The sequence below is a fragment of the Plecotus auritus genome (genome assembly GCF_963455305.1).
Source record: "Plecotus auritus genome assembly, chromosome: 8".
Classification (NCBI taxonomy): Eukaryota; Metazoa; Chordata; class Mammalia; order Chiroptera; family Vespertilionidae; genus Plecotus; species Plecotus auritus.
This window is the reverse complement of record NC_137782.1, coordinates 103,538,929-103,565,560: the sequence shown is the minus strand read 5'-3', so window position 1 is coordinate 103,565,560 and position 26,632 is coordinate 103,538,929. Positions and strand designations below refer to the sequence as shown.

Below are 26,632 nucleotides of genomic sequence, written 5' to 3'. Positions count from 1 at the left end.
CTGTGGCAAAGAGGAGATTATCAGTTTATGAAAGAAAAACTGCCATGAAATACATTAACTACCTGTCTGTGAGGATGAGTGCAGAGCAGTGGGGCAGGCCCTGAGAGGTCTCCTGGGCTGTGGGAATACGAAGATGACAAGCAGCACTAAAGAACATCGTGGTTGGCTTACAGTCGCAGTAAACCAGTGAACTAACCAAATACTGTTTTCAGTGTAAAGCTCTTCTGTCCTGTGCGCAGCTCTTAGCTGCATGAGGCTAGTGGCCGCTAGATTATACAGCTAAATGCGAGTGCAAATTCATTAAAATGAAATGAGTAAAACTTGATTTTCTTGGTAACACTGGCTGTGTCGAGTGTCCAGTAGCCACCGCTCAAGCTGTGGGGTCCCCACCACCTCTGGGCCGGAGCAGGAAGAGGCCACGCTGCTGTCCTTGCCCCTTACCGAGCCTCAGGTCCTCTGTGCTGGAGGTGGGGTTGTCCAGGAGCCGCAGAGCCCCCTAGTCCTTGGTGAGCAGGTGGGCCGGGCTCTCCTGGGACTGGGTGTGCCTCGTGTCCTCTGGGCCCTGTAGCCCCTGCCTCTGCCAGGCCCGGCAGGTCGCATCCACCCGTGCTCCCTGTCACAGCCACACAGAGGAGGACGCTGTGTAGTGTCAGCTCTGGAGACCAGTGTGGTCGGCTGGGAGCAGCAGCCCGGAAACAGTATAATTTTGTGCATAATTTGTATAAGTGGATTTTTTATAATGTTGCTATGTCAGAAATGGTGACACTTCTAGACCCAACAATAGCATTAGCTTTGCCTAATGAAGATTTTGGGTCTGCTAATGGTAGGATATCATTTACATATTTGGTTTGTTGGGGTACATGAGATAAAAACCATGAAGAACGTTAGAGCTTCCTGTGTGTAGGCTCTCATCATACCTGTGTTTGTGCATACAGCTCGATGCTGCATCTTGGTTAATGCATGAGCTGTTCTCTCCCCTTCTTTCCCGACAGCAGCATCGAGCCCCGGCTGCTGTGGGAGAGAGTGGAAAAGCTGGCGCCCAGGCCTGGCAGCGGAAGCTCTTCAGGATCCAGCAACTCGGGATCCCAGCCCGGCTCTCACCCTGGCTCTCAGAGCGGCTCTGGGGAGCGCTTCCGAGTGAGATGTAGGGTGCCTTTCTGTACCCCTCCGCTCTCACCGCCCCCCCCCCCCCCCCCCACCACCCCGTTAGTAACACTAGGCTCTGAGTAGTGCACTGAAGGCCTCCCAGCCATGGGAGCTGCCTGGTGTTTGCACAGTGCATGTCATAGGACACGGTCACAGCGTAGGTTGTAATGGCACAGGTAGTCAACATAATTTTAATACGAGAGTTGACTTCTGAGAGCTTACACATACCTCGCACTGTGAGCGCTTCACCTGTGTTGTCTCATTTCATCTTCATCATAACCTCATGAGATACACTTACTGTGTATCCACTTTACAGACCGCAGTAACCAGTTCAGTGAGATTGAGTAGCTTGTCCAAGGTGATTAGCTAAATGTCTGAGCTGATTTTTGAACCTACTTCTTTTACTACAGACTCCATCAGTATTGGCGTTAACGGGTATTTAAACCTACTCATCATAATAGGTTATGTTATTGACATGACAAGGTTCTGTGAGGATGTGTTAAGTAGAGAGTGGTGATGATGGAGTCTGGGTAGGAGTCAGAAGCCCAGGCGTACAGACTGGCGTGTGGAGACCCTGCCCAGAGGCTGAGAGCAGTGGGCAGGGGCGAGGGGGAGAAGCAAAGGCTGATGGGCCAGTCTGCCTTATAGCACCATCTGGATGCTTGTATGTATCTGCCTTTCTTGTCTCTCTTGAATTTCACAGCATCATCTAAATCTGAAGGCTCTCCATCTCAGCGCCTTGAAAATGCAGCAAAAAAAACTGAAGACAAAAGAGAAGTGTTCAGACCTGTGAAACCTGCGGTAAGGCATGCGCAGCCTCGTGCTCCCTCAGGGCGTGGGGAGATCTTCCTGCTGTGAGCATGCCTTTGAGGGCACGCCTTTCTGTGGGCCCTCACAGAAGTGAGGGATTAGAATGAAGGCCATAACCCTCAGACACATTTATGCCCCTCCCAACTTAGTCACTAAGAAAAATACAAAAGAAAGAAAGCCTTTATCTCTTTGCTTTGCATTAGCCTCTACGGCGCATTCTAGATGAGCTGGGCGTTTGTAATACTGGCTTTAGAATCTTTTCCATCCCCTTTTTAACATCACCTGTTATTTAAGTTCCGCCTTTTGGTACCTAGAGAGGCAGCTGTGACTTTTCCATGCTCCTCCTGTAACCCCTGCTGCACTAACCGACCCTGTCTCTGCACACATTGCGGATTGTGCACCTGTTGGAACTGTGATTTCCTGCTTGATGAGTTCTGTGCTCCGTCTCCCTCTCTCCGTGCTCCCCGTGCTGTGCTCCCGCCCCGCCGACAACACGGCTGCCGGACGCAGAGTGAAGTGGTAAGCCGTCTCTGGAAACACCGGAGCCATTCCAACCGCCTTTCACACTCAGCTTGTACTCCACCTGCATTGCTTTTCCTTCCTCAGTTTATCTTTTATTCTTTTCTAGAATGATAAAGCCCTTATCTTTTGCTTCATCTTTTTAACACACAAAATTTGCTGCATGCATTTTTTGTTATTAACTATAGTTTTAAAAAAGAACTTTTTAAAAAGCCACACTGTATTCATGCAATGGTTAGCAAGGCTCAAGGTCCATACTTGGTCACTATGATTTCAGAGGCTCAGGCTCAAAGAAAGGAAACATGCTTCTCACTGGGGAGAAGAAAACTCTGGTGGAACTGCCGGGGGAAAGGCTACAAGGCCTGCTTTGTAAAAAGTCATTGTTTTAAAATAAAATTCCCAAGTAGAAAGATAAACTTTAGACTTCTGTATGAAATGTGGACTATGAATAATAGTCGCACTTGGTAATTATATTTGGACCAGAGGCCCGGTGCACGGGATTCGTGCACAGATGAGGTCCTGGATTGCGAGAGGGAGGTTCTCGGAATCGGGCTCCTTCCTCTCTGGTTCCGAGTGTGTCACCCAAGATCTGCAGCTGCCAAGTCACCACAGCTTGGCAGCTCCTGCCCTAAGCACCTGCCCCCTGGTGGTCAGTGCACGTCAGAGCACCAGTTGGCTGGTCGCTTAGGCTTTTATATATAGAGATAATTGATTGAGTCTTAAAATAGCTCAGTGTAGAGTAGAAAAGGGAAACTTTTCCTGTGATTTCTCTCTGATGTTCACATTCACTGGCACCACTGCAAGGTGATAATTTGAAGATTTGGGGTAAGGCAGGGACAGATGGATATTCTCCTTAAAAGAAGACTTTGTGTCGGCATGGCTCAGTGGTTGAGCTTCCACCTGTGATCCAGGAGGTCCTGGTTCTATTCCCGGTCAGGGCACATGCTCGGGTTGCGGGCTTGATCCCCAGTGTGGGACGTGCAGGAGGCAGCCAATCAGTAATTCTCATCATTGATGTTTTTCTCTCTCCCTCTTCTCTTCCTCTCTGAAATAAAAAAAAAATATATGTTTTTTAAAGAAGACTCTGTTACATTGGCAGGTATCTTCATAACAAATTCCAAGGATCTGTCTACATACATTTTTTATCTAGAATTGTATTGTATAGTTGAGAAAAAATGCTAGCAGCTTATCATAAGTAGGTTCTGGTGGGTTTTTTGGTATGAGATTTGGACTGTTTGACTGCTTGGTCTTTTTTGTCAGAAGAATTCACCTTCATATACTGGTAAATACTCGACCACACAGTTTTCCAAAACTGAGGTTGTGGCTCTTTTACTAATGGTGAAAGTGAACGTCTCATTCCTTGCTGCTCTCTCCTCTCCCCGCCCTGGCTCACTCTTTTCTGTCCCCGCGTTAGGACTTGACTGCACTGGCCAAAGAGCTGCGAGCAGTGGAGGACGTGCGGCCACCGCACAAGGTGACAGACTACTCCTCGTCCAGCGAGGAGTCGGGGACGACGGACGAGGAAGACGACGATGCAGAGCAAGAAGGGGTCGGGGAACCCATGTCCGGACCAGAGGACAGCAGAGCAGCGTCAGTCCTGGGTGTATTTAGACGGGAGAGCTTCACTGAGTCTGTCTGCCCCAGGGCCAGGTGGTTCCCTGACCTGTCTTGAGACCGCGAGCATGGAGCGTGGTCAGCCGCCCATGTGCGTGCATGCCAGTGCCTCTCCCCAGTCCCCCTGTGTAGTTCCATTTTTCTTTTTAATTTGAAAGTCCAATAAAAGGGAAATTTCTGATTGGTTTAACTACTTTAACCATAAGCATTCATTGTGATTTTTTTGCTCAAAAACAAACTGTGCCAGCAGGAACTTGTTTGTTGAAGGGAAAGTGATAAGTATTTGCTTTCCTTAAGGAAATAGTCTACTTGTGGCCTGATCTTTTAATGACCTTGAGAAGGTGAGAAGTGTAGACAGAATATCCTCAGCTTATGGTATTTACGGTCCTTCACCTCTGGTTTTTTCTCAGTAGGTCATCTCTGAATTTGAGCAATGGGGAGACAGAATCCGTGAGAACCATGATTGTCCATGACGATGTGGAGAGTGAGCCAGTCATGACCCCGTCCAAGGAGGGCACGCTGATTGTCCGCCAGGTACCCATGTCTCCACACACTTGTCAGGCTGAGCTTCTCCTGAGTCATTAACCCACTTGCTCATCCACTCCTCATGCTGTTTCTACATCATCATCTGTTCTCATGTTAACAAGGCCCGAGGGCTGAGTGTCTGGGCCAGGGCGGCAGGTGTGAGCTGCATGTCAGGAGCAGGGCTGGTGGCGCCCCTGCATCGCTGCCTCTGCACGCCCCCCAGCAGTCTCAGCACCGCGCGGAGTCTGTCTGTGTCTAGAGTAGGAAAGCCACAGGGCGGCCTTCAGGAGGCTGCGAGCCAGGGCCGCGCCGGGGGCCCTGCAGAGAGCGTGTGAGCTGAGCCAGGCAGGAGGGCCCGTGCAGTAGCAGGCGGAGGTCTCTCTTGTGTGTCCCAAATGCTCGCCCCCTTCCCGCAGATCGTTAATGCCCCGCCCAGGTGCGCTCAGTTGGGTGACCGCCTTACAGCTGTCTGTCCATTGCTTCGCTGAGCTGTGAGGACAGGTGTCTGCTTCTCCTTTAAATAGAATAGGTACCTGCCCAGCACATTGACTTTTCCCTGAGTGTGTCTCATGCTGTGGCAGTGCATTCGGGTGGAAAGGGAGAAGAACGTGGAAAAGACCAGAATTCAAAGAAGCGACGGGCACTTTCTAGAGCTTTAGACAGAAAGATTTAAAAAGAAAAGCCACTGCTTGTGGTTTCGGTAATGGCAGCTAGGGTGGCAGGCAGAGCAGATGGGTGCCGCACGGTGCCGCCCGGGCGGGTGCCTTCGTGCTGCTGGCCCTGCCTGGGCGTCAGCAGGGAGACGAGTAGCAGCCGCCCCCGCCTCGTCAGTCACACAGACCTGAGCAGAGGCAGTTGTCAGGGGCGTAGGCAGCTCCAGCGGCGCCTGAGCGAGACAAGTGTGCCTGTTTTTTCTACAGAGTACAGTTGACCAAAAGCGAGCCAGCCATCATGAGAGCAATGGCTTTGCCGGGCGCATTCACCTCTTGCCAGATCTCTTACAGCAAAGCCATTCCTCCTCCACTTCCTCCACCTCCTCCTCCCCATCTTCCAGCCAGCCGACACCCACCATGTCCCCACAGACACCCCAGGACAAGCTCACTGCTAATGAGGTAGGTCTTGCCCATGCTGGCTGCTCTCCTAGGTTAGACCTGCTGCCTGGTAGCGAGTGTGCAGAGCAGACCTCCCACGTCCCTCCCCCTGCCTTCCCCACCCGCTTTCTTCTGTCACCTCCTCGCCCCCTACCCCCAAGTAACATGGCTCAGATCTGCATACAAATCCCATAACGGACCAGTCTCCCCCACTCCTGCAGCGCACTTCCCTGGTCTCGCGGTCAGTGTAGCTGCATGGCTTTTTGTGTTCAGTTTACTTCCCAAAAGTCTAAATGAAGTGATTGCTTTGTTCTCAGAGCCATTATGTGTTTGACATGAAACTCTCAGGGTCATTTGTGGAATCTTCCTTACTTTTATCCAATGAAGAAAGCAGAAGCAGTTGGTAAAGCAGATGTGGCCTCCCTTGGGCAAGCTTGCCATCGGAGCAGGCGTGTCCTGCAGACAGGGCTGGCTGGCTTTCTGTTGGGGAGGCACTGCTGATTTGTTTTCACCAACCCTGTCAAAGATTTCTTCCCTTTGAAATCCACAGTACTCAGAGTTTAAGAAGAGGCCAAGTGTTTTTTTGGGGGAAACCTAAACACGTAGGGTTTTAAGCAGGAAGGTCTGAGTGTGCTTTTAATGTGAAGCCTGGCGTGGGCCTCGGGGCTTGGCTGTGGCCTCCTTCGGGCGCTAGGTGATCTTCACTCTTCGGGACAGGTCACGCCCCTTCCCCTGGGCAGTGACGCAGTGCACCATGAGCACCTGTTACTGAACTGAACCGTGATTTGATTTCTTGGGAGGTTAGATTTAAGTGCATTTGTCTTAAGATTTGAAGGAGGTCAGAGGTGGCAGGTCGCTTCCGCCAGTCTTGTTGCTGGGAACCTGTAACTGCTGGTCTGCCTGCCTGCTTCTATTTTGGTTCCCTTGTTAGAAAGAATCAGAATGATCCTTACCCCCTGAGGAGCAGGGGCACGTCGACTGTTTCCAAGGCAGGCTCAGCACAAGACTGGGCATCGGCTGGGCTGGCCACTGGTCAAGGGCAGGAAGCCCGTGGGGGCAGCTGGGAGCCGAGGACGGCATTGGCTCCAGGACAGGCGATGAGCTGCCCATGTGGGGAGACGGTACGGGCGCCAGCCCTGGAGCAGACAGGTTCTGTGTCCTCCGCCTGCACACACATCCTCTTTTATAGTTGCATTTCAGTTTTGCTCCATTTTGCTCTACTGCACAGTATTTACTACACCCCTTAACCCACTAAACCGGCAAGTTTATTTTCTGTTTGTTTTGTTTTTAATTGTCATTACATTTTCACTTAACAATTTGTTTCACTTTCCTTGTGTTTTTTTCTCTTAAGTTACATTATTAACCAAAACACTAGTGCTCCTAAAAGAGCAAGGGCTGCAGCCTCTTTTGCCGTTTGCACCGCTCACTCCTGAGCCCTGTGTGATGCTGTCTGATGGTGACACATCTAATGCGGGACCGCCAGCGCTCCCCTTGCTTTCTGCCAAGAGGCTCACTTTACAAAAAGTAACATAAAGTTAAGATTTGCCCGGATTCCAACATAGATTAATTGGACTTTTTTGGACAGGAAAGTAAATTCAGAAATTGATGAATTGAGATCAAGACATTTCCAACCTCCTTTAGGAGATTTCATCATTATTATTTGTTTTAAACGACTAGGAGCTGGAAGTGTAGATGGATTGGCAGCGTGCAGCGTTCCTGGCCTGTGCACAGTGCTCCTGGGAGGATCCACGCATGCCGTGGAGTGTGTGCACACGCAGGCCCCTTGGGCTACTGCGGAGGGTGATGCAGGAGGACAGGCCTGGCTTTGGGAACAGTGCAGTTTCGGAGTGGGTTGGGATGTTTTAATGTTTGCCTTTCTCATGTCATTGTATTAATAAAATTGAAATTTACATTGCAGACTCAGTCCGCTAGTAGCACACTCCAGAAACACAAATCCTCCTCCTCCTTTACACCTTTTATAGACCCCAGATTACTGCAGATCTCTCCATCTAGTGGCACCACAGTGACTTCCGTGGGTAAGTAAAATAGCAGCAAGCAAGCAGCTGGCACCCAGGACGTGGCCCTTTGCGTTGCTCTCTGGTGCCTCCAGCACACCTCTCCTGCTTGCATTGCCTTATTTGCAGTGAGCTGCATAGTTGACTTCCTTTTTCCACATCCATCTCCTACAAACTTCTTTTCCTGAACAAAGACTTAGTTATGGCCATGAATATTTCCTCGGAGAGGGGGAGGGAGGCAGGAACAGTGTTGGCGTGAACAGAAAATAATTCCAAGTGTACTGTGTTTCAGTGGGATTTTCCTGTGATGGAATGAGACCGGAAGCCATAAGGCAAGATCCTACCCGGAAGGGCTCAGTGGTCAATGTGAATCCCACCAACACTAGGCCACAGAGCGACACCCCAGAGATCCGCAAATACAAGAAGAGGTTTAACTCTGAGATCCTGTGTGCTGCCTTGTGGGGTAGGTAGCCTCCTGCCACTCTGGCCCTTGTATTGTTGTGAGCGGTAGTCTGGTCTTTTAGAGAAGGGCAGTGGCGCAGTTTGGGGATTTTTTGAAGAGGTGCTCAGGACGAGATGGCAGGTGCCTGTGGTCCCATCCCTGTTTCTGCCGGGCAGCGGGCGGTACTGGGCTCGCTGCCACCTGTCCAGCCACCAGGGATTGGGAAGAAGGGCTCGTCTCCATTTCTTCGTGGAAAGAAGCAAAGTGAAGGACAGGAAGACACTGGGTTTGGTTCATATTTGTGGGGAAAAGGGAGAAATGTGTCGAATTCTTTTCTTTGGGTGTGTCACTGAGCTTGATTTCCTTGCTGCCTGTGCCGTGGGCTTGACGCTTTAGAAGCAGGTGCCACTGGCAGGGCCGCTGGCTGTGGGGGTGCCTTCCCCAACCGCTGCAGTGTAGGTGACCGCATGCAGACCGGCCTCGGGGAGGGCCGCACACAGACTCTGCCCCACACTATACCGCCCTCTCTGCCGTCCGCTCTGCCCTTCCTCACTGCTCGCTGACCGGATCCTGGACTCCCCTGCTCCCAGCCCCTCACTGGGTGTGTTCTCCCCGTAAACGCCAGCTCTGCTGTCTTTAACAGGGACCCTGCTTCTACTCAGGAAAGTTTCTTACTCCCTGGACATCGCCAGTATGTGCATGGGACACACGCAGTTCTCTCATTGGTGGAGTCCAGCACATTTTCCTCATGCATGTTCCTGGAGTGTCGTCTGCGTTCTCCACAGGGGCTGGGCCAGCTCTCCTCACCCTGAGGCTGACATGAAGCCCCACATTCACCTCTGACCCTCAAGGGGTCCCTCGTCCTGTCTGTGAAGAAGGACCCTGCATTTGATAACCTTCCTCCCACCTGGCTCCTCCCTCACACGCTGCTCAGCCTCCTCCGGGGTCTGGAGGGCTTGTCTCCTCTGCCCGTTGCAGACATACCTGCTTTCTCTTTTATTCCTTGAGATCTGGACTTGTGTCCTTGTCACTACTGAGTGTTTTAAACCCCCTAATGATCATAAGAATGTTTCTTTATTACTGCCAGGCAAGGAAACAAGCCATTTGGGTAATCAGGCTCAGGTGACCGCAGCCAAGGGCGTCGGTACCCGCGGCCCTGAGTGCCGAGGCCACTCCCGGGGCTGGGCCATCCATCACCTCTGCACAGGCCATCGGGGTGTTCACGTCATCAAAAATGATCGTTACGTCCAGTGCAAAAAGTGTTAAATATGTTCATTTTTAGAAATTGACATTATTTTTATCCATAATGCTTCTACACTAATTTTATATTCCTCTAATGTCCTGCCAAGTGCTGGGCCCCATTCTATGTGCCATTAACTTATTTTTTTTAACTAAAATTCTTCTTTTTCCTAATTAACGTCTTCAATACCTCTGAGAAAAATAGGAGTGACTTGAGCCAATGTTTTTAAAAGTGAAGTGGGACTTTCATTTATCACTGTGTGAGAAGAAAAGACTGGGAATGCCTTAGAGCGGACACGTGTTTACGAGCCGGTGTGTTTGAGTTGCTCAGCGGCTGGGTCACCAGGGAGGCTGCTGTTACTGTGAAGGTCAAGTCGGCCTTGTAGAGGGCGGGCTGGATGGACCCAAGCACCTGAGAGGTGGACTCGGAGTGTTTCTCTGCAGTGGGAATCACAGCGTTTCTGTCCTGCTGGCCATTGTTGGGTGCCTTCGCTTTTTTGTACTTTCAGGGAAAATGCTTGAGAATAAATTGCTGTATATTTATTATATTTTTTAATAAGGCAGTCTTCTCCTTCACAGCCAGGATTATTTTAACACATTTTTTAACATGATTGTTTCCATCCTTACATTCAGAATGAACTAGAGGCCCAGTGCATGAAATTCGTGCACAGGTAGGGTCCCTAGGCCTGGCTGGTGATCAGAACCGATTGGGACCTTCCAGCTGCTGGCTGGTGCCTCCCTTCCCTGGCTGCAGGCTGCCGGCCTGGACCTTCCTTCGTTCCGTGCTGCCCCCTGGTGGTCAGCACATGTCATAGCGAGTGATCGAACTCCCGGTCTCCCAGTCCAACTCCCAAGAGGACACTTCGCATATTAGCCTTTTATATATATAGATTATCTGCAGCTAACTATGTAATATTGAACTTACCATGGAATTTAAAGGAAATTTAAATCACGTGTTATACAGCTCTCCCGGCAGCCTGCGCCAGGTTCCTCCGACTGCACTCACAGTTCCTAGCACCACGCGCCTCTGAACAGTTAGCAAACATTTAATTACATCTAGCAGCCAGAGGTTTAAACTGTATTTATGGGAAGTCATTGCAGCATGTGAGCTCACTGTCTCCTAGGCCCCTCGTCTCTCAGGGGTGGTCTCCCAGTGACGGTCATGTCTCTTTGGCACTGGCTCTTGACACTTGGCACAGAGCCAGGAAGTATGTGCTGGCAACGTGGAAGGTGGGGTGTGAGGGCCAACCCAACTGCAGTTCTGTGCGTGTGAAAAGATGTTTCAGCATTATCTTTTATTTATTTTTTTCTTACTGTAAAATTGTGATTGGTATTTGAATGCTATTTATTTTTGGAAACCACAAATAATAGATTTCACAAGGCTCATATTTCGGGTGGATATTACCAGATCTTTGATGTAGATGTTTTTAGGTACTTGATATTGAAGGTTGACCAGGAAGGTGCTGGAATATTGTGAAATGAAGTGAAGCCTTTGGAACGGACCTGTCCGACAGCAGCTCTGTCAGTTAACGTTTTGTTTTATCTACTGCAAATAAATTTAAAGCTGCTTAGAATCACCTCACTTAGGTGTGGAGGGAAACACTAAGAACAACGTCCAAATGAGCTCTGCTTTGATCCTCAGCAAAGCGGCCACCTGAGACGGGCTCCGGGGAACAGAGCAGGCCGTCCCATCTCTTGTGGTAACCTGGGCAAGGTGGCGGCTGTTCTTCCCAGCACAGAGTCGTGCCCTCACGCGTGCTGTGTCTGTTAAGGAACTGACTTTGTAAGAGCAGGGCCTGTTGTAAGCCGGGGAAAGTGTCACCCCTGAGCTAGTTGAAAGCCAGGATGTTTCCTCGTTAGTGAAACCAGTGTCAGCCATGCCCACTGACTGCATGGTGGCCACTGGCCTCAGGCGGCTACTTACATTTCAGTGAATTCGAGGAGAAGTGTTTCCTCAGTTGGACCAGACACAGTTCAGGTGCACAGTAGCCATCTGTGGCCGTTGGCTGACCTTGGCACTCACCGTGGAAGGTGGCCAGGCTATTTAGATGGCACGTTCTGAAATCCTAATTACAGGTGACAGAGGAAGCCATGTGCACGTGAGGCCTTTTTCTTTATGTTGTACAGATGATGATTATTCTTGATGGTTTTGTTTAATTTTAAGGATCACTCAAGATAGGGAGTGACTACTCAGATTTTTCCCTTTCCTCCAAATTCCAGGGGCTCCCCTCCGGTTTTCTGAAGTGATTTCATTGTTTGTCAGGCTGACAGCTGTCACATGAGGCCACACTAGACCGGGAGACCCATGGTTGGTGGGTTGTGGGCGGCATGCTCCTGTACAGTGCGCAAGGGAAGGGCGAGCTATCCGTGCTTGACGGTGGCAGTGGCGCTTTCACGGTCATCGCACTGTCGTCAGAAGTTGGCACACTGGTCTCTGGACTCAGGAGTTCGCCATGTGCTCTGCATTGGGGATTCAGAGGTGGCTGTGCCAGTGCTTGTGCGAGGCCTCAGGGTAGCTCCCCGGCGTACCTCCCGCTGGGTGCTGTAGCCCCCTGCCTGCCTCCCTTCGACCCACCTAGAGCTGCAGTTCCTGTGTGCTGCCCTTCCCGGGCTGCTGGAGTTTGTGCTGAGTTTAAGTAGCAGTGACAGTAAGGACCTGTGTAAACTCCAGGTCCTGCTTTTCCCAGGCCCCAGGTGCTCATAGTCTCCTCACTAGGCTTGCTGAGGCGGGGTTCCACCTGCTCATGTCAGAACAGAGAGCCAGGAGCCTGCTGGGAGGGTGAACAGGGAGCCGGGAGCCTGCTGGGAAGGGTGAGCAGGGAGCTGAGAGCCTGCTGGAAGGGTGAACAGACAGGGAGCTGGGAGCCTGCTGGAAGGGTGAACAAGGAGCTGGGAGCCTGCTGGGAGGGTGAGCAGGCAGGGAGCTGGGAGCCTGCTGGGAGGGTGAGCTGGAAGTGAGTATTCTTCATGTGAAGATTTCTGGAAGTCGGGAACATATACTAGTATTAGAGGCCCAGTGTACGAAAATTCGTGCACTGGGAGGGGGGGCGATTGGTCCCTCAGCCCGGCCTGCACCCTCTCGCAGTCTGGGACCCCTCGGGGGATGTCCACCTGCCAGCTTAGGCCCAGTCCCTAAGCTGGCAGTCAGACATCCCTCTGGCAGCCCGGGAACCCTTGGGGGATGTGCACTGCGAAGGAGGTGGGAGAGGCTCCCGCCCACCACCGCTGCAGCCGTCAGCCCGGCTTGTGGCTGAGCGGAGCTCCCTCTGTGGGAGCGCACTGACCACCAGGGGGCAGCTCCTGCGTTGAGCGTCTGCCCCCTGATGGTCAGTGCACATCATAGCGACTGGTCGTTCCACTGTTAGGGTTAATTTGCATATTACCCTTTTATTATATAGGAGGATATGCGTGTAACAAAACGTGGACCATGGGGTTCAAGAAATACATACTTTGTTCTGTATCATTTCATCTACCGGAAAATGTTGATTGAACAATTCCTAAAAGCACAGATACTTGATTTCCTGTCTCAGTTATTTTATTTCCCAGTTTAGGGAATTAGTGCGAATGTGTGTGCCCAGGCCCCTGGGACTATAGGTGATCTCTGCTCCATGTTCAAAGTTAGTTCAGACCAAGGAAGAAAGTGCACTTGGGGAAGGAGTGGGTGATAAGTAATTTGGCTCAAGGGGCAGATTTCAAATGCTCACCTAGGCTGTTGTGGCGAGGTCGCTGAAGTGCAGTCTGGCTCGATGAGGGCTTGGGAGGGAGAAGTTTGGTGTACAGTCCTGGGAAAGGACAGGGGTGCTGTACCCCCCAGGCATGGTCTTGGGGAAAACGGGCCGCGCCAGGGAAGGACGGGATGGAGTTAGGAGTCAGTGGTTCAGAGGTGCTGCTCCAATAGCCACACAGCAAGGGGTGTGTGGAAATGAGCCGGGGGGGGGGGGGGGACACTCGGCAAAGCCAGAAGCCAGGTGGTCGGGGGGTGGGGGCGAGTGGGGGGGAAGGCAGGGGCTGAGGGCAAGTGCAGCTTCTTTCTTGGTGATGACGGGGAGTGTCTGTAAGAGCAGCGGTCGCCAATCTTTCGGACCTCACGGACCACCGGTTGGCCACCGCTGTGTAAGAGAACCTTAGCCTCATGACAGAAGCCAGACCACTGAAGGGCTGTATGCAGCCCTTTCCATGGAAATAGCGGTGGAGAAGGAAGTGAGACGAAGGCTTGTTCCTTGTCTAGTGTGGCGAGTGAGCTCTAATACCAAGGAGATGTGAGCCCGAGGCAGTCTGGGGAGCTAGGCGAGCATAGAGCTGGTGGATGTGGAGAGCGGGGTGCAGTTTGCTCACTTTCCCCCTCACATCCTTTTCTCTATCTGAGTAAATATGTCCCCATCACTTGACTACTCACCTGTGACTGCCGGCATTTCTTTCTGGGGGTGAGTTAGGAAACCACTCTGCCAGCCAGGTGGCTCCCTCTCCATGCCCCCAGCCTGCCTGCCTGCCAAGCACAGTGTAACCCAGGCCTGTCTGTGTCCTTGAAACAGGAGTGAATTTGTTAGTGGGAACAGAAAGTGGCCTGATGCTGCTGGACAGAAGTGGCCAAGGGAAGGTATATCCTCTGATCAACCGAAGACGATTTCAGCAAATGGATGTCCTCGAAGGCTTGAATGTTTTGGTGACAATATCTGGTAAGTATTTGCTCAGTAAAGCAGGATTGTAGTACTGTTTAAAACAGCACCTCCTAGCACTGACCTTCAGCTACCTCAGTTTCTGAAGTAATGGCTAAATGAAATGAGATACAGCCAGATCAGGTGTGACCCGCTGCACACGCTAACCCCGGGTGTACCCTACCCCTGGGTGCACTCTAACCCCAGGTGCGCCCTACCCCCAGGTGCACCCTACCCCCGGGTGCGCCCTGACCCCGCATGCACTCTGACCCTGGGTGCGCCCTGACCCCGGGTGCGCTCTGACACCTGGTGCACCCTAACCCCGGGTGTGCCCTAACCCCGGGTGCACCCTAACCCCGTCCCTCTGAGGAGCAGCCTTGGGAAGCACGGGAGCCCCGGGCATGGACACCACCACAATCCACACTGCCCTGTGGCTCCTCGGCGTGTAGGTCTGTGCCGCTTCCTCCCGTGCTCCTCGTCGTGCAAAGGCACTGCTGCCACAATAGTAAAAGCAGTGTGTGTGTTTTTTCCTCCACCAATTAGCACCATAAGTTTCTTCTCAGGAAGAGCACCTTTTTTAGTATAAATTATGTAGTAAATGTTCATTATTGAAAGTGACAAACTGCTGCAGAGAAGCAAGTAGAAGAAGTAAAACCTGAAATCATCCAAAGATAAGGTATATTAACCTTTCAGTTTTTAACTTCCAGTCTTTTAAGCATAGACACACTCAAAATACACACTTACGGAGGGAAATCTGCGTAAAAATGGTTATGCAATGTTTCAAAACATCCAGAGAATAAAAATGAGAAAATACGTCAACCATATACTGATTAGCTGGTTTTAGTAGAAGTTAAAACACACTATTATCCATGCAGTTAGCATGCCCTCTGCCTCCCGCCTCCCACGGGAACCACTGTCCTGTGTACCCTCCATTCCTGTGCCCAAACCTTGCAGCCTGCTCTTCCCATCATTGGACATTCTCCCATGATCCCGTCTTACAGACCCAGTGCTTCTCTGTGTAGCTGTGCTAACATTCACTCGCCTTCTGTTGTACATCTTTCCGTTCACCCCTTCCCCTCATGTATGTGTGTTTCACAAATGTCTTTGTAGCTTGCTTATCCATGGGCATGCGTACTCATGTTTCATAGATTGTAATTTCCTAATAACTTGTATTAGTGCTGGGATCAAACAGGATGCAAAATTATGACTTTCAATATGTCTTAGTTTTGATTTAGTTATCTGCTAACTCAATCTTGTTGTGTTTGTTTATATGTAACAAATTTCTTGCAGTTATTTTAGTTTTCAAATAGGCTTTTGGTTGTAAGTAAAGGTGTTTGTTGAAATGCAAAAATGTCGCCATCCCACTTAAATGAGAAAACAGTCATTTAAAATTTGAGTGTTGATGGGGAGTGGGTTCTGAAACAGGAGGAAAGTAAATCTGCACGTAGAAGCTTCAAAAACAGGAACACTTAGCGTAAATGTTACTCCAGTCTTTGGCATAACTGTTGTTAACATTTTATTGTATTTTCTTCTCTTTTCTATAAATATATCTCACAATATGGGAATAAAACTCTTTACATAAAACTATGTGGTCTCTGTTTCACCATATTCAATATTCTCCCAAATTCTTCAAATTTTAAAAAGTATAAGACATAGTACAGAAAGTCCACAGATGCTGAGTCCACAGCTCAGTGATGGTCAGTTAGAACCCACGCAGCCCGCGCTGGTGGAGGGGGCAGCTGCTCCCAGACACTCCCTCGTGCTGCCTGCCAGTCATAGACAGAAACATGCCCCTGACTTTAACACCTTCGATTGATTTTGCCTTCATTGACCTGAAGTCACATTAATGGTAAAATCATAAGTAGTGCACTCTAACCCCAGGGGACTGTGTCTGGCTACTTTAAGTCCATAGTTTCTATTGGGGTGCACTCTTGGTGTTGTGCATTCTGTGGGTTCTGACAAATGCGTAATTACCCACCATGACAGTGTCATACAGACTATTCTCACTGCCCTGAGGATCCCCTGGCTCCACCTACTTGCCCCTCGTCCACGCCCCTGCAACAGCTGATCTTTCTCACTGTCTCAGCGTTTGCCCTTTTCAGAATGTTACAGTTGGAATCACAGCATGTAGCCTTTCAGACTGTTTAGTTTCAAATTTCCAACTGCTTTTGCAAGTATATAAGAAAAAAGTTGACTTTTAAAAAGCAAACATATTGCCAAAACCGGTTTGGCTCAGTGGATAGAGCGTCGGCCTGCGGACTGAAAGGTTCCAGGTTCGATTCCGGTCAAGGGCATGTACCTTGGTTGCGGGCACGTCCCCAGTAGGGGGTGTGCAGAAGGCAGCTGATCGATGTTTCTCTCTCATCGATGTTTCTAACTCTCTATCCCTCTCCCTTCCTCTCTGTAAAAAATCAATAAAATATATTTAAAAAAAAAAAAAAAGCAAACATATTTTGTTGATTTTGGAGAGAGAGAAAGGGAGAGAGGGAGAGGGAGGGGGAGAGAGAGAAATAGCAATCGGTTGCCTCCTGAACGCCCCCACCAGGGATTGAGCCTGCAACCCAGGTATGTGTTCTGACAGGGAATCAAGCTGGTGACCTCTCGGTACATGGGCCAACACTCCAGCTGAGCCACCCAGCCAGGGTTTGCCTGGATTTTTATCATGAGATGGTGCTGAGTTTATAGCTGTATTTGTTTATAGTTTATGGTTTATAGCTGTATTTGTTCCTCTTTATTCCTGTGGATGACCATGTCACACTCATTCTGCTGTTGATAAACACTCGTGTTGTTTCCTCTGTGGGACTGTTAGAAACAATGTTCATGTATGTGGGAGCTCCTATACACACATGTATATTAGGAGAGAAATGACTGGATCATAGCAAGGTATACATATATCCTACTTGAATAGATAACGCCAAGCTTATCAAAGTGGTTCTCCCAAATTTCAGCGCTAGTTATTGAAGTTCCTAGTTATTCCATGTCTCCTGCTTTTAGTATTCTCTTTTTAGTTCTAGACAGGGATAGGTGTATGACACTATGCCTCATTGTGTCTAACGTGCATTCACTATTGACTTTTGAGAGAAGTACCTCTGTATGTATCTGAGATAACTTCTACCCGCTCTAGTCACTTGCCCAGTCTTTCTATTGGGTTATCTCTCTTCCAGTTGATTTATAAGAGCTCTTTACAAATTCTGGATGCTAGTGGCACACATCTGTGGATGAAGTCCCCGTTGGTGATTTATTTAGCCCTTGTGCTGCCAAATGGGAAGTAATAGCTATGCTGGAGGGTTTTGAGAATCAGATAACATGATATACGTGAAAGCATCTCACTAGCTCTGTTGATTATTTGTTGTGGAAGTGTTTGTACTACTTTGTGGTTTATTGACACTGTTCATCTACATAAGTATGAGTTCTTTTTAAAATCTTTTCTTTTAACTCAAGCTATAACTGGTGATAATTCTTGGGTTTCAAAGTCCCCGTGAAGACTCTGAATTGCATTTCTAGTAAAACTGCTGCCACATGATTCCCTTAGGGCAGTGGTCGGCAAACCCATTAGTCAACAGAGCCAAATACCAATAGTACAACGATTGAAATTTCTTTTGAGAGCCAAATTTTTTAAACTTACACTTCTTCTAACGCCACTTCTTCAAAATAGACTCGCCCAGGCCGTGGTATTTTGTGGAAGAGCCACACTCAAGGGGGCGCCTTAAGGAGATAATATTTATTGTTTATTGAAGTTTCTTTTGTTGACTATTGTTATTGATGATGATATCTACTTTATTTGTTTTGCTAGGCAAGAAGGATAAGTTACGTGTCTACTATTTGTCCTGGCTAAGGAACAAAATCCTTCACAATGACCCGGAGGTGGAGAAGAAGCAGGGGTGGACCACCGTGGGCGATTTGGAAGGATGTGTACACTATAAAGTGGGTGAGTCGCAGCGGGCCGTGGGCTTGTTTTCCAGGGTTTCATTAGTGCTCCATTTAACATCCGTGTGCATAAAGCCCTAGAAGTAAACTTGTCCTGACACACAGCTCATCCCTGTGACGTTTGTAAGGCTCCTCCCTATCCTGGAGGCTCGGCTGGACACAGGTGCACCTGGAGCAGGACACACTGTCCCTGCTCACTGTCCCCCTGCGACCCAGCTCATCTGTGAGAGGGTCTCTGCCCTTTCTCTTTGACAGGCCACACTCTTCTCTGTAAGATGTGGTTCAAATGAATTTTAAGGAAACCGGTCGATTTGGAGGACTGAGGGCCAAGGACTCTGGGTTCTGGGCACCTGGTAGGGCCTGCATGAGTTTGCCAAGGGCCGTGCTTGGCGTTTTGAATTAAGTCCACTGTGCAAGCTCCTGCGCTCTTAACTAGGAAATGAATCTGGCCGGCCAGTCGGTGTCTCATGGCAACTCTGTTTTTTCTTTTTAGTATGCATGCTGTGGTTCCCATGAAATGACGCCTCACAAAAACAAAACAAAAAAACCGTTTTCTTTGTGTATTAAAAAATCAAAATACCAGTATAAATATTGGAAATGAAGGGGAAATCATGGTGCTTAGTCAAATTGAAGTTTTATGGGAGAGATGATCTATGATACTTCATTTGAAGGGGGAGCTTGAAAAGATCAAGTGTCTGTGTCACCATTATTATCAGCATAAGGGGCCTGCGAGCACTGACTTCTGCTTCTGCGTTTCCTTTAGTTCCGTGTTTATGAAGTGCATGCTACTGGCAGTTCTCTGCTGCCAGGATGCCACTGTTGTTGGCATTGTCTTCTTGCTTACATGAGCTGTCCACAGTCCGTAGTCCCTGGCCAGTGATGGGCACAGCACTCGCCAGTATTAGAACGATTCTGAGTGATACCAGACAGTACTGGTGTCTCCTTGGCATAGACCTTGGGATTAGGATTTTCTTGGTTGTGTTTATGTGGAACATTTTTGTCTGTTGAGGTGTAGTAACTAAACTCATCTAAGTCTAAACTTAATGAAACAGCTCCTAAGAGCTGAAATGTTTATGATAGACTGTCCTGCAGGGGGTGCTCGAGGTGGCCATGTGGAGGGAATGGGTTTTCATCAAAACAAGCAGAGCCCTCTTGTGGCTCATTCCCACTGCATCTCAAGCAGTTTCTGGAAATAAGGATGCGTGATGCGTCACTTATTTGAATGGTGGCAAGATGAAATTGAACAGGGAGAGGCATCAGGTTAGCAAGCCTGACTCTCATATGCAAAGGAAGAGACCCTTTACAAAGGGACTGCGGGTCTGCCCAGACCAGTGCACGCCTGTGTTCAGGGCCCTCGGGTGTTTGTTTCAGCAGAGTCGCTCCACAAGGTTGAAACAGCAGGTATGGGGCATTTGGTGTGTGTGTACACGTCCTTCTCTTCCTGTGTGTAGATCGCTGAAGAGACAGTTTCTTTATTCACTCCTGCTCTTTTGTATAGAACTTTAGTGGGAGCCTAGCACTCACTGCCTCTCTAGGGCTGGACGTGGTTGGGAATGGTACTTGGTCTCTTACACAAACAGGGAGAATCCAGCCTCTGCCAGTGGGTGTTTGGTACAGCCTCGTGCTGTGATTGGGGGATTCTCAACTGATTAGTCTCATCACTGTCCTTTTCAAGTGCTACTGAGCCCTTGACTTGGGGGTTACGCCTGTCATTGCCCCGGGTAATTAAATACTTGCAGTATAAGATTAGGAGCAAGTGAGAGTACTCAATGGTAGTAACCAGCAAATTGAACAGCCTGAATCACGCACCAAAGAACTTGAAACTGTGAGCCTTGATCTCACTCAGCATTTTCCTCCTGTTGGTTTGGATGAACCAAAAGTCATCTTTATAAAGTTTGCAGAAGACAGCCCAAAGAATTTAGAGTTCCATGTTGATACTGACTTGTGTTCTCATTTGGTTTTTCAGTAAAATATGAAAGAATCAAATTTCTCGTAATTGCTTTGAAGAGTTCGGTGGAAGTTTATGCGTGGGCACCCAAGCCATACCACAAGTTCATGGCCTTTAAGGTAACAACATCAAGTGCACTGAAAAGTGACATTAGTCATGCGCGCTGCGACCACGAGCCAGGGAACAAGTTTAAAAACCGGGGCAGTTAAAACCGATCATGTGAAAGCTGTCCCTAACAGCGTCTAACTTGCCGGGAGCGGCCATCTCTAGCGTCAAGCCCAGCTCTGCTCTCCAGGCCCAGCATGGGGTGGAGAGCGGGTGCCGTGCAGACGCTGGTCGCCCTGCCAGTGTGGCAGCAGGAAACGGCAGAGGCACACCACCTCACTGACCTTCCACTGTCCTCAGGGATGTGTCTAATGTAGATAACAAAACAGTACCCAACAATAGACAGCTTCAAGGTGTATCTATTCAGTGGAGTACTGGTTAAAAATTGTTACAGCCTTAGCCGGGGGCTCAGTGGTTAGAGCGTCACCCCAAGAATTGAAGGGTCCCAGGTTCAATTCTGGCCAAGGGCACATACCTCGGTTGTAGGCTTGATCCCCTGCCCCGATGGTGATGCATGTGGGAGACAACCAATCCATGTGTTTCTCTCTGTGTGTCTTTCTCCCCTCCCTTCCACTCTCTCGAAAAAAAAATCAATGGGAAAAATATGCTTGTGTGAGGATTAACAAGAACTTAAAAAATAAAATAAAAAAATTAAGTTACAGAAATTATTAATGACACCAGGAATGAATAATATTACACCCTAAATAGAAAAGTAGATTAAAATATCTATAATATACCATTTTTGTTTAAAGAAAAAAATTGTAGAAAAGTATTTTTATTTTATATGGGTATTTTTGCTATTTTAAAAATAATTTTAGCCGAAACCGGTTTGGCTCAGTGGTAGAGCGTCAGCCTGCGGACTGAAAGGTCCCAGGTTCGATTTCCGGTCAAGGGCATATACCTTGGTTGCGGGCATGTCCCCAGTAGGGGGTGTGCAGGAGGCAGCTGATCGATGTTTCTCTCTCATCGATGTTTCTAACTCTCTATCCCTCTCCCTTCCTCTCTGTAAAAAATCAATAAAATATAAAATAATAATTTTAGAGTTTGTACTAGATATAAATTTATGAAATTTTTAATTAAAATAATAGTACTGTGACATTAGATATTGTAAATACCTAACTTAACACACTGTGGACAGATCACAAGAATTCTCGCTTCACATTATACAGTGTTTTACGAAGTTCATGCTTTAAAAAGATATTAGCTTGTAAGAACATGTAATAAATAACTTCAAGATGCAATGGGTATTTAATTTTAAAGTGTGCCTTTAACATTTATGTAAAATGTTTTTGTAGTCATTCAAAAGAAACTTATCTGGCCGCTGGGTGAAGCTAGCAATAAAACTACTGGTCTGCAATGTGTTAATAACATCATTTCTAATATTAGACACAAAACCTTAAGCATAGCCTCTGTGTCTCTTTAGTGTAGGGTGAGAATTTAAGAATTTTTCATCCAAAATGATTCTATTTACTTATTTAAAAAAAATAGTTTTGACATATTTTATTTAGGATAAATCACCTTTAATTATTAGGGAAATTGACATATTTAGATTGCTTATTGTTTGATTCCCAGTAGAGTTGGCTAAATGGGGTTATCATATTTGCTTAAAAAATAAATCTACAGCCCTAACTGGTTTGGCTTGGTGGATAGAGTGTCCGCCTGTGGACTGAAGAATACCGGGTTCGATTCCTGTTAAGGGCACATGCCCAGGTTGTGGGCTCACTCCCCAGTAGGGGGCGTGCAGGAGGCAACAGATCAATGATTTTCATCATTTATGTTTCTATCTATCTCTCTCCCTTACTCTCTGAAATCAATAAAAATATATTTTAAAAAATAAATAAATTTACATATTATTGAATGAAAGTAATTGGTTATGAAATTATAATCATCTGAGGTCGGCTCTTAATATATTCTCTATGTTACAGGTGCTGTACTAGTTGCTTTGAGTATCTTATTTAAATCTGTCTTGGGAGCTGTAGGTACTGATATCAATGAAGAGCTAGGCCCTCCAGGCCCGTGTGTTAGAGCCTTTTGTCACTGCACCCCTGGTTAGAGGTGAAAGTCGCAGTCCAGGCAAAGCCTCGGTGCTCTGGCAGTGCTCTCTGTTCATGACCTGTTAGAACAGCTGAGGGTGTGCTGCAGAGCCTGGCTCTCCCTCGGCCTGCACTGAGACATGCAGAGGGACGGGACAGGGAGTGACAGCAGAACTCTCGGACTAGGGAAGGAGAATTTGGGACGTGGCTTCCAGAAGACGTGTTTTCTAGGTTTTCGTCAACAGACAGAAGCATGTTGAATGAAAGGCTTTTGGAAGAGTGTTTTGCTCTGGCTGTGGCAGGTGACTTAGTCACTGCAGGGCGGGGGCCCGCTGTGCCTCACGGCTCCTCCCGCCTGTTTGTGCTGCAGTCGTTCGCGGACCTAGCGCACCGACCACTGCTGGTGGACCTCACGGTGGAGGAGGGCCAGAGGCTGAAGGTGATCTACGGGTCCTCCGCCGGCTTCCATGCCGTGGACGTGGATTCGGGATCCGTCTATGACATTTATTTGCCGACACACGTAAGAAAGAGCCCACTCTGTGCTTGGCTGGCTGCTTCGTTCTGTCCTAACTTTCTTTACTCTGCTTAGTGAACTAACACAGCAGGGACTCCTTCTTCCCTGGCCTGGGGGTGAGTATTTAGGTGGCGTGCCGTGTCACAGCCCATGCTCTCGGGGACACGCGGGCCATGCCCCCGGCTCTGCAGCCCTCTGGAACCCTCGGCCCTGCTGTGACTAACAGTGGGTGGGTGGGGGCAGTCGCTGGTGGTCAAACACCCCTGGGTGGGAAGTGCTTTGAGGACCATAATTTCTTAAATGGAGCCCACAATCGTGTGATCTAGGGACCTCAGAGCACGGGAACTCAAGAGTATATGACCTGAAAAAAGTAGCTGGGATAGAGGTTGCAGGGGTTTCCCCAAATGTGATCCAGTTGCTGGGTTTGTCACCAGGAGTGTGAGCCTGTGCGTTCTCCGAGACAGCTTCCGAGCCCTTCCGCAGGGATGGCAGTGGCCACGAACCTCTGCCCTGTGTCCCCGCAGATCCAGTGCAGCATCAAGCCCCACGCGATCATCATTCTGCCCAACACCGACGGCATGGAGCTGCTGGTGTGCTACGAGGACGAGGGCGTCTACGTGAACACTTACGGCCGCATCACCAAGGACGTGGTGCTGCAATGGGGCGAGATGCCCACCTCCGTCGGTGCGTGCGCTCTGGGCGGCGTGGCGCCCAGGACGGCGCAGCAGCCATGGGAGTAGCACGTTCTTGGAAACTGCATGTGTTTGTTAGCAGAGTGGTTGGTGTGCACAGTGGGGAGTTAGACTGTAGACCAGGGGACTGCTACAGAACAAAATCCAAATAATTGTTTAACACGTTTTAAAACTCTTGTTGTTGACAGTCCTTCATTTAATTCTTAAGCCATTCAGGGGAAGTGGGACATGTTGGCTGACTGTGGGAAGAGGGGAGGCAGGCGGTGTGTTGGCCACCTGCCCATGGCCGAGAGGCACCAGGAGCACGGCCTCTGTTCCAGGAATGTTCACGCCAAGGCAGGGGCAGGGCGCTGGCATTCTCTGGTTTTTTTAGGCTCAGACAGCTGGGCTTTGCTGCAGTGGAGGCACTGCCTTGTCCCAGCCAGGCCTTCCTCCTGCCTCCCTCAGGGCGGGTTCATGGAAATGCGGCATTAGGCCATCACCTTAGTGGTCCTCCTCAAGCCTCAAGACAGGCCTCAGGGAAACGAATAGATTCAACCATTGATTCAAATGACAGCGTCCCAGGATAGGCCGGGAGCTGGCAAAGGCAGAGCTCCTGAAACAGCAAAGCTCTTAAATGCTAGTTGTTTAGGGGCTCGTGCATGTGTGTATGCGTGCATGCGTGTGCGTGTATTACATAAGCAGCATCTTTTAAAGGCTATTTCCTTATTTTTAACAATATGTGATTTTGCCTCTCCAAAGCTTATATTCGATCCAATCAGACGATGGGCTGGGGCGAGAAGGCCATAGAGATCCGGTCTGTGGAGACGGGCCACCTGGATGGCGTGTTCATGCACAAAAGGGCTCAGAGACTGAAATTCCTGTGTGAGCGCAACGACAAGGTACCCGCGTTCTCGCTGCATCCTTCCGCAATGGCTGCTGTCTCCTGGGGTTCGAAGCTTTCCCTAGGGTTTTGATAGATTCCCACGTGAGTGCATGAGGAACTTTTCAGGAGTGGATTTGTAGACATGTTTACAAGCCCCTCGCACATGAGCCCTAGGGCACTGAGCCCCAGTACAGAGCCTTCCTTTTCCACAGCTGACCACATCCTGACTTCTCCTGTCCTACTCGCCCAGGGTGTCCCTCCCCCAACCAGCTTTGGAACGGGGCAGTCATGGCCAGGGCATGGGACAGCAAGGCAGGCGGGTCTCCCCAAGCCCAGCCTTCTCTGCTGTTCACTCGGGAAAGCACCCGGCACCCACGGCAGCCAGTCCTCATCCTGAGAAGGGCGACCCATCGACAGCCTGTGGCTGGCTTCTGAGGGGAAGGAGAGTTTGTATGCGACAGAAGCTGTCGGCCCTCAGCAGCCCTCGCACCGCGCCCACCCCCACCCGCCCCTTGCCTGCGACCTGAAGGGCCATCTCCCAAATGTTTACCTGGAGAACCCACACTGCCTTAGGTCCTACCCGGGATCTGCCCAGCTTTCTGGCTTGTATTTCCCACGTGTGTTTAATGTGGCTGTAAGTTTAAGCTTCTTTGAACTTCCGTTAAATAACTTTATCACTCATGATGGCATGCCCTCAAAGTTTATAAAAGGTACAAACTGAGTAACTTTATAGTCATGAAATAACGAGTACATTTTAGCTTAATTTTTTAAAAGAGAAAAACAGCTTGCTGAGGAGTCCTCCCCCGTTGTCCATTGAGCTTTCTTTTTGTTTAATCATACATGAGCGTTTATTCCAATAATGCCAGCACCAGGGCATCCAGAAAAATCTTCTCTACTCCTTCCCATAGCAGCCACTCATGTCGGGTGGAAGGACAGAGATTACGTGGGGAAGTAGGTGTCACAGGCATGGGCAGTGGGCAAGGTATAGGGTTACAGGCCAGGCAGCTGGGGGTCAAGAAGGGCGCTTCCGGGACCAGGTTGTTTCAGCAACAAGGCTGTTCATCTCCATGATGACAGGCAGTTTTCGGAAAAGGGGGATGGACAGTCTGCGTTCCTAGGTTCCCTTCAGTGTCCCGGGCGCATGGCTCTCAGCCAGGCTAGCATGTGCTTCTCCAGCCACACAGGGAGCTCTCTGGGGCCTTGAGACGGCCCCGCGACCCATGAATCCCACCCAGCCTTGTGTTCTCCATGGGGCCACACTCTGTGCTGTTTCCCGGCAACTTGGAAATGGGTAACCTCATTGAGCTTTCTAAGCACAGGTGTCTTTTAGGAGGCGTGCACGTGGCGGTGGAAGAAACAGCCCAATTTCAGGAACACCCTTCTTTTCTTTTGACGTTCTCACAATATGACTGTGTACAAGGAGTTGTTTGACTGATCCGCCTTCCTAGTTGTAATACACATTGGCTGCAGGTGGCCATTCCTTATAAATGAAACATTGGCGTTCTCCCAGCTTTCCTGTAGAAGGAGCCCTTAGGGTTCGCCCCTCACGTGGGCGGTGGGCAGCGGGTGGTGCCGTGTGGCCCGGAGCCCCGCAGGATCTGCTGCTGACCCCCTCCTCTCTTGCTCACAGGTGTTCTTTGCTTCTGTGCGGTCGGGCGGCAGCAGCCAGGTCTACTTCATGACGTTGGGCAGGACCTCCCTCCTGAGCTGGTAGAGCCGCAGCCCGACCGCTGCCGTCTTCAGACCCGAGGGCTCAGAAGCTTGGCCGGAGCACCGCGTGCCCCGGCAGCAGGACCGTGCGCAGACCCCTCGGCTCTCCTCCTCCTTCCTGCTCTCCCTACCAGTTTGTCCCCAATCTTTTTAAACTTTTTTTTTCTTTAAAAATAAATCAGGCTGCAATGCAGCTGGTGCTGTTCAGACTCTACCATCAGGTGCTATAGTGTTTGGGATCGAGCATCAGACCAGACCAGAAAGCAAACACCTTTCCTCCAGCCAGAATCCCTTGGAGTGACTGTGGGGTCTGTGGCTGCAGCGCTGGGCGGGCATGGTGGCCAGTGGGGTCTCAATGAGCAGGTTGCAGAAGCAAGAGCAGATTTGCTAGAGTAACATTAACAATGTATTTAATTGACCTTTCTTTTTGTAATGTGACAATATGTGGACGAAGAAGAAGGGGCAGGTTTAAGAAGTTAATATTTATAAAATGTGAAAGACAGTTACTAGATAACTTTTGTGGGTGGGTCTAGGGAGGCAGGTAGGGTGGGTGAAGGGGTCCCATTTTGTTTCTTTGCATATTTTGTTGGTTTCACCGAGAGCTCAGTCATTTTTCTACGTGCCAGGTTTTGCCTGAATCATGTGCAGATGGTTTTGGAAAAGAAAAAGGAAATGTGTGCTTCCGTGTTGTGGCCAGAACTTCGCTGTGTGACAGTGTCAGCGCTGCCTCCGCTTGAGGGCTAGTTTCTGTTTAAACCTAGATGTGCGACAGGTTTTACCAC

General features: G+C 49.3%; 1 protein-coding gene across 50 annotated transcripts in view; it reads left to right on the top strand.

The window, feature by feature from the left end:
- The window catches only part of MAP4K4 (mitogen-activated protein kinase kinase kinase kinase 4), a 183,695-nt gene extending 157,631 nt beyond the window's left edge, over positions 1–26,064 (top strand). For 12 of the 50 annotated variants that reach the window (XM_080684138.1, XM_080684144.1, XM_080684128.1 and 9 more), the window contains 14 exons: positions 993–1,144; positions 1,850–1,947; positions 3,890–4,065; positions 4,500–4,623; positions 5,535–5,726; positions 7,624–7,741; positions 8,013–8,183; positions 13,934–14,077; positions 17,850–17,984; positions 19,950–20,050; positions 22,440–22,589; positions 23,108–23,267; positions 24,017–24,156; positions 25,771–26,064. In XM_080684138.1, the coding sequence (XP_080540264.1) occupies positions 993–1,144; positions 1,850–1,947; positions 3,890–4,065; positions 4,500–4,623; positions 5,535–5,726; positions 7,624–7,741; positions 8,013–8,183; positions 13,934–14,077; positions 17,850–17,984; positions 19,950–20,050; positions 22,440–22,589; positions 23,108–23,267; positions 24,017–24,156; positions 25,771–25,854 (1,945 nt within the window). In that variant the 3' untranslated portion in view covers positions 25,855–26,064. The remainder of the gene's footprint in view (positions 1–992; positions 1,145–1,849; positions 1,948–3,889; positions 4,066–4,499; positions 4,624–5,534; positions 5,727–7,623; positions 7,742–8,012; positions 8,184–13,933; positions 14,078–17,849; positions 17,985–19,949; positions 20,051–22,439; positions 22,590–23,107; positions 23,268–24,016; positions 24,157–25,770) is intronic. The other 38 variants (XM_080684139.1, XM_080684129.1, XM_080684151.1 and 35 more) reach the window with 7 other exon arrangements.
- Positions 26,065–26,632: the final 568 nt, after the last annotated feature.